Source organism: Salmo salar, chromosome 19 (assembly GCF_965601325.2).
Source record: "Salmo salar chromosome 19, fSalSal1, whole genome shotgun sequence".
Classification (NCBI taxonomy): Eukaryota; Metazoa; Chordata; class Actinopteri; order Salmoniformes; family Salmonidae; genus Salmo; species Salmo salar.
In genome coordinates, this window is record NC_138309.1 from 18,765,508 (window position 1) to 18,773,035 (window position 7,528).

General features: G+C 43.1%; 1 protein-coding gene across 3 annotated transcripts in view; it reads left to right on the forward strand.

Annotated features, from left to right (window-relative positions):
- The window catches only part of LOC106578544 (neuropilin-1a), an 82,621-nt gene extending 75,616 nt beyond the window's left edge, over positions 1-7,005 (forward strand). For all 3 annotated transcript variants that reach the window (XM_082965653.1, XM_082965654.1, XM_014157488.3), the window contains 5 exons: positions 1,245-1,388; positions 1,658-1,935; positions 3,066-3,162; positions 3,463-3,516; positions 3,812-7,005. In XM_082965653.1, coding sequence (XP_082821779.1) covers positions 1,245-1,388; positions 1,658-1,935; positions 3,066-3,162; positions 3,463-3,516; positions 3,812-4,113 — 875 coding nt within the window. In that variant the 3' untranslated portion in view covers positions 4,114-7,005. The remainder of the gene's footprint in view (positions 1-1,244; positions 1,389-1,657; positions 1,936-3,065; positions 3,163-3,462; positions 3,517-3,811) is intronic.
- The last annotated feature ends 523 nt before the right edge of the window (positions 7,006-7,528 follow it).

Here is a 7,528-nt window from a genome sequence, read left to right on the forward strand (position 1 = left end):
TGGTGTCTGTGTGACTGTATGCGTGTGTGAGGGGCTTAGAATCGATGTGTGTGAGGTTCATTCGTGTGTGGGTTGAACTCGTTTTTTCCAGTAGTAGACTACTGAAGAAAAATCTGTCCTCTAGTATTCATCAGATGTGAACTGTGGGGCTGCTCATCTTACAGAGAGCTTGTCACTATCCCTGCTCCAGTCCTCCTTAGAATGTAAAAACCAAAAACCTCTTAATTGGGAACAGGATTTCTTCAGAAAAATGTGTCTGTGTGCCTGAAATGTGGTTCCACATGGGAATTCCATCCTTTGTGTTTAATGGGTAAATATATTCTGCTGCCTGCAGAAACTAGTTAAAACCCAGAGATTATTAAAGGGAATATTGGCTCACATTTTTTATTCTTTGGAGAGCTGGGGCCTTAGCGTTTGCACAGACACAGACATACAGGCTTTCAGAGGCAGAGCTGACATCCTTAACATATCTCCCTTGTGCTGCCTCTTTGGAAGTCTCTTTCTTTATCCAATTTGATAACAAAACGAAGCTCCCCATCGCCCCACTCTTACATACATACTGTACTCTCAGAAGGCCTTTCAGCTCTGTGTGTGTGTGTGTGTGTGTGTGTGTGTGTGTGTGTGTGTGTGTGTGTGGTGGGGTGGGGGGGTCTCATTATAAAGTCATCTCTCTCAGTAGGCTGCTGTGAACACACACACATACTCGCTTTCTCTCTCTATCTCTCTCCTCTCCTTTCTCTCTCTATCTCTCTCCTCTCCTTTCTCTCTCTATCTCTCTCCTCTCCTGCTATCTTATTGTCATTGTACATCTTTTTTTATGAGCCCATATCCTGTTCATGCGCTCTGTTTATTAAAAGAGAACGTTAACTGGATTTATTCAACATCTCCGTGCAAAGTCCCACCCGCCATCCACCCTATTCTGGCAGGATTTACCCTCCTCTCATTGTCACTCCCTCTCGCTGTGTCTCGTAGGTTTTTTATGAAGCTCAGGAGCCCTTTCTTCTGATATTCAAGTTTCACAGTTCTCTGCTTCCCTCTAGCGATTTACCCAAATAAATCATCTCCACAACACTCGCTGTATCTAATCTAGTGAGCCCTCAGGTCATCCCAAATCCCCTCTGATTCATGTTTATACAATGGTCTATTTCAACCAGTTTGTGGTCTGGCCTACTACAGAATCTAGAATATTTATATGTGTCTCTATATGACACACTGACCTGTGATCTGTCCCCCTTGCTCTGCAGCATTCCTGTGGTTTGCGTGTGACTTTGGCTGGGCCAACGACCCCTCGTTCTGCGGTTGGACCTCAGAGGACAGCGGCTTCAGATGGCAGATACAGTCCAGCGGCACGCCCACGCTCAACACTGGACCCAACATGGACCACACAGGTACAGACACATTAAAAACAACAACGTAAGCTAATGATAACTGTGTAAGTCATTTATATCCAGTTGACCTAGTCTTCTGACACATTGTATCACACACTATCTATTTTTCTAAGTCCTTCATGACAAAGCTGGTCACACGTATTCTAACTGTCAAAACCAAGGTTTCCATTGGGTGATAGGTTTTCCCACCACTGCCTTTTAGCTGAAGAGTGATGACATCACATATTCCTTTTCTCACTGGCCCTTCCCCCTTGTCATGTCCCATCCAGGTGGATCTGGTAATTTCATCTACACCCTAGCGACAGGCGCCCAGGAAACGGAGGTTGCTAGGCTGGTCAGTCCAGGGGTAACAGTCGGTCAGTCTGACCTGTGCGTCTCGTTCTGGTACCACATGTTTGGCTCGCACATCGGCACGCTACACATCAAACAGAGGAAGGAGACGGTGGACGGCATGGCCGACATACTTCTGTGGACCGTGAGCGGTCACCAGGGCAACCGCTGGAGAGAGGGACGCGTGCTGGTGCCGCACTCCAGTAAACCCTATCAGGTATGGAGAGAGAGTCTCTGATCTATAGGATTGGACAGATCAATGTAGTATGTCTCATATACATTACAACTACATTATATATACAAAAGTATGTGAACAACCCTTTCAAATCAGTGGATTTTGCCTTTTTCAGCCCCACTCGTTGCTAACAGGTGTATAAAATCGAGCACACAGCCATGCAATCTCCATATACAAACATTGGCAGTAGAATGGTCTTACTGAAGAGCTCAGTGACTTTCAACGTGGCACCGTCATAGGATGCTACCTTTCCAACAATTTGTCAAATTTCTGCCCTGCTAGAGCTGCCCCGGTCAACTGTAAGTGCTGTTATTGTGAAGTGGAAACGTCTAGGAGCAACAATGGCTCAGCCGCGAAGTGGTAGGACACACAAGCTCACAGAACGGAGTGCTGAAGCGCATAGTGCATAAAAATCATCAGTCCTCAGTTGCAACACTCACTACCGAGTTCCAAACTGCCTCTGGAAGTAATGTCAGCACAATAACTTTTCGACAGGAGCTTCATGAAATGGGTTTTCATGGCCGAGCAGCCGCACACAAGCCTAAGATCACCATGCGCAATGCCAAGCGTCGACTGTAGTGATGTAAAGCTCGCCGCCATTGGACTCTGGAGCAGTGGAAACATGTTCTCTGGAGTGATGAATCACCCTTCACCATCTGGCAGTCCGATGGACGAATCTGGGTTTGGCGGATGCCAGGAAAACGCTACCTGCCCCAATGCATAGTACCAACTGTAAAGTTTGGTGGAGGAGGAATAATGGTCTGGGGCTGTTTTTCATGGTTCGGGCTAGGCCCCTTAGTTCCAGTGAAGGGAAATCTTAATGCTACAGCATAAAATGACGATTCAGAGTGAAGGCTGTTACAGCAGCAAAGGGGGGACCAACTCCATATTAATGCCCATGACTTTGGAATGAGATGTTCCACGAGCAGGTGTCCTACTTTTGATCATGTAATGTCTGTTTGATATGTATAAATTCAACACTTTTTTAATTGCAGGGCACGTTTAGTTTGATTAGTGCTACTTGGTGATTAGCGAGGTGATATAAATTTGGAAATGAGTTTTTCGAGAGGTTGTTGTAAAGTTATTAAAAGGTTGTTCTCTCTTTTTTCCAGGTGGTGATTGAAGGGTTGGTGGAGAGGAAGAGCTGGGGTGATATCGCTGTGGACGATATCAAGATCCTGGACAATCTGAACATGGCTGACTGCAAGGGTGAGTGTTTCTTTGCTGCATTGATCGTTCAAGCCGGATTTGAGCCAGTGACCTAAGAACACCAGTCTGTACAGGCCTAACATTTTCAGATGCTTTCCCAGACACAGATTAAGCGTAGTCCTGGACTAAAAAGCAGACTCTCCTTTGAAGGTACTTTTTTTATTGTCTAGGACTAGGTTTAATCTGTGTCCCAGGAAACCGGCCCTCTATATCATGTTCAGTGTAAAGAGTGAAATGATTTTTCTACTATTGTGCTGGAGGGAAGGACTTTTCTAACTATCTCTCTGTCTTCCTCAACAGATCCTGATGTTCCTACAGAGCCCATGCTGCCTGAAGACAGATTCAATGAAATCAGTAAGTCACCCTATTACGTATTGATACAAAACGTTTACGAGATTACCACAGATTTCACTAATACGTCCATCTGCTCAACCTCTTCTTCACTCTCTCTTCTCTGTTACACACAGCATAGGGATTTAGTGTTGAAAAATAAGCACAAAAAAAAGCATTGTCCAAACATATGCAACAGCTATCTACAAAGCTGTAGATTTCCCTGAATAGTGGGACGGTTGAATATGAGATAAATGTTGTCCTTATAGGTCACATTACGCCAGTCTACTCACCCTCTTTTGCTCATTCTCTCCTGCAGTTGTGGACATCACAGACTTCCCTGAGATCGTGGAGAACAATGAGATCCTGAACGGTGTCAGTGGCGGGGCAGGTAACATGCTGAAGACACTGGACCCTATCCTCATCACCATCATCGCTATGAGCGCCCTAGGGGTCTTCCTGGGGGCCATCTGTGGGGTCGTCCTCTACTGTGCCTGCTCACATGGCCACATGGCTGACAGGAACTTATCCGCTCTGGAGAACTATAACTTTGAGCTGGTGGATGGAGTCAAGCTAAAGAAGGACAAACTCAATTCACAGAACTCATACACAGAGGCGTGAATAGGAAGGGGGAAGTGAGACGTGCGTGTGGGGAGTGCACAAGACTGTAGGCATAGCCAAGACTCAATAAGTTGCCGGGCCTAAAGGGACTGCCGGAAGCCTCTCATCGGAGAAGGCCCAGGTTCAGGAACCAATGGGAGGTTGTGACTGATCCATTGCTTTTCTCAGGAGCTGCAGTAACAGGAACCTACCAGTAGGGGGCACTGTGTACAAAAATAAATACAGGAGAAAAAATCTGTACAGATGATTAGATGATTATTTTAATTTTTCTATTTGATTTTCATTCATTTTTACAATCGGATGCTGGTGTTGAGACCAATTTAATGATTATAATGTTTAAAGTATTTATCATTTTCTGGGAGGAAAAAAACATTTAGTTATTATTATTTTACATCAAAGTTGTTATTTTTGTGTTGAAAGAGAAGTATCAAAATCCAAAATGAACCATAACTGACTATGTTGTTGGTTGAACTGCCACTGCCCTCTGCCTCTGTCTGCAGGTGCGGATCAGAGGTTAAGGGTTACGGTCACTCCCCTTGGCAGTAGATGGTTCTGACAGTGCCTTTAATACATCTTAGTTGCCATTTTTTCCTCCACTAAGTTCTGACAAAGTTCTGACAACGTTATGATAATGATCTGAAAACTAAAGCAGGGGCTTTAAATTAGCTAATAATCAAGTCTGCAAAACATGATCCAATCCCTCCATGGCGCTTTTCTCTCTCTGTCCCAGACACACATAATATTGTACATAAGTTTTAATATATTTTAATGCCCTTTTTTAAGAAAGTAAAAGGTAAAAAAAAAAAAAAAAGCTGCAGTATCCCTTTTTTCAATGGGTTGTGTGTTGTAAATACAATCGTTTGACTGTTGTTGTGAAGAGTGAAGTGTTGTGGTTTTATTGTTTCATTTCGTTGCTCTCCAGAAGAGAGAGCAGACTCTGTGTGCTGTGTGAAGATAGGCCGCTGTTATGACAATTCAGTGCACATTCAAAGGAGACTTGCTTGTTCAATCTGACCGACCAGTCAATGTCATCTACGTTTTCTAGATGCAATCCACTTCATGACACCATGGAGGGGACAACGAAGAAGTTATCATAAACACAAATGAAAAAAGACAAACAGTTGTATTCATGTTATTAACTTTTATACACTAACTAACATATGGCAGCCACACACCCCTATCCTCCTCCCCTCACACAGGGTCTGTCCTCTTTTCTCATATCAACAGCAGCAGTAGAGGAAGATATATGGAATGTCTGTCTGCCAGCATACCAAAAAACAACCATTGCTTTTGCTTTGCTTTAGCTGTATGAGTTGACCAGTGGAGTTGACCACCTCCAGTTCCATAGGTATGGGGTAGCAGGTAGTCTAGCGGGTAAGAGTGTTGGGGCAGTAACTGAAAGGTTTCTTGTTCGAATCCCTGAGCTGGCAAGGTGGAAAAATCTGCTGTTCAAAACAACTGTGTGCCGTGGATGTCGATTAAGGCAGCCCCCTTCAGAGGGCTTTAATGCACAAGACACATTTTGGTTGAATGCATTCAGTTGTGCAACTGACTAGGTATCTCCTTTCCCAGGCATCTGTGGATTGTCCTACAAAAAAAACATTGCAACTTAGAATGCACTTTGTCATTCAACATCTAAATCCTCACTAGAGTGATTTAGGCAGGGGAGGGCTTACTGAAGAATGGCTTTCACAACTGGCTTTCACATTCACACAGCAGGCTAGATTTTCATAATCATGATCATAGGTTTGTATTGTGTTGTCACATATTGGACACACTACGGCCTAGGTTTACATCTATAAAACGTGTAGCAGCCAAATGTTGTGATGTCAGGGCCGATGTCATGAGGGAAGGACGCTGGTACAGAGCTAAGCGGACGAGTGATGTCATCACGCATGGCGAATCAGGTCACTCGCCCTGTTGTCTTTACCAAAGGATGATTGGATACCTTTTCTACTTGGGGAGGGGTTTGTGATCAGCACACTACTACTGGACGGTCCGCAGCCTTTCAACCACATCCACACCTTTTTCAATGAACGTTCACAGGAAATTGACCTCTTGCGTTGCACTGACTGGAATGGACTCCCGGCAATTTCAAAAAGGGGAAGGTGGGTTGACTATAAACTGCAATGTTTGATGGTTCATTTTTATACATGTTTTTCAGCTGAAGTTGCATATCTTGCGTCAATGTGAACTCTGAAATCTCTTGAGACCTACCGATGGATCTAGCAATGCTCCAAAAGAGTTATGGATGGGGAAGTAAAGGTCTAAGGAGGACTTGACCATTGGAAAAGCCCATTGGATTTTCTACACCACAACAATCAGAGACATAATGATGTTGAACAGGAGGACATCTGCTATATCCGTGTACTATGTCGTGTGCTGTGGTGAACACATGCTCAGCTTGGCTTTTGTTCATTTCAGGTTTGATGTCCCACTTTGCAATGCTTACTGTTTTGTGCATTCAGCTTTGAGGACAGTATCCTCATTCTGGTAACTAGAGAAAAGGATACTGTAGGGTGGAAACTAAAAAGAAACAATGTTGCACTGATAAATATATTTAAGGAGTTTGTGTTTATAGCATTAATTTGTAAAGAAAATCTAAAACTGAAAAAAACTGTGTTCATTTTCTTTCTTCTTTTTTATAGTTTCAGATTGTGATATAATTCAGAAATGTACAAATTGAGATGTTTTCATTATTGAAAAAGGTATACAAAATTCCTATAGTTATGTCCCCATTTACCTGGATTATTATCGCTTCGTTTTGTACTGTCATTCAAATTTTGTGCACATTTTTTTTACCAAAAAAAAAATACTTTTATTTTCAATACTGCTTCTGTAATTTGCTGTTGTAGGAAAAGATTAATAAACAGCAAGCCTTAAAAAGAAAAATCTGGGCGGAACATTTGTATTGTTCTGGTTGTGGTTGGTAGGACTGTATTTGGAGGTGAACATGCTGGTCGTGTGGGCTACCGCGGCGCTGTGTTGATAACACAGGAGGATATAGAGGCACAGATTAAGGGCCAATTCCCAGTTTATATAGTTATATTTATATGGAAGGAAAGGGGTGATATCAAATCAAGCTTTATTTGTCACATGCCCTGAATACAAGTGTAGACCTTACTGTGAAATGCTTACTTACAAGCCCTTAGCCAACAGTACAGTTCAAGAAAGAGTCAAGAAAATATTTACCAAATAAACTAAAGTAAAAAATAATAAAAAGTAACACAGTAAAATAACAATAATGAGGCTATATATAGGAGGTACCGGTACCGAGTCAATGTGCGGGGGTACAGGTTAGTCGAGGTAATTTGTACATGGAGGTAGGTTTGAAGTGACTATGCATAGATAATAAACAGCGAGTAGCAGCAGTGTACAAAACAAGGGGGGGGGGGGGGGGGGGGGGGGTCAATGT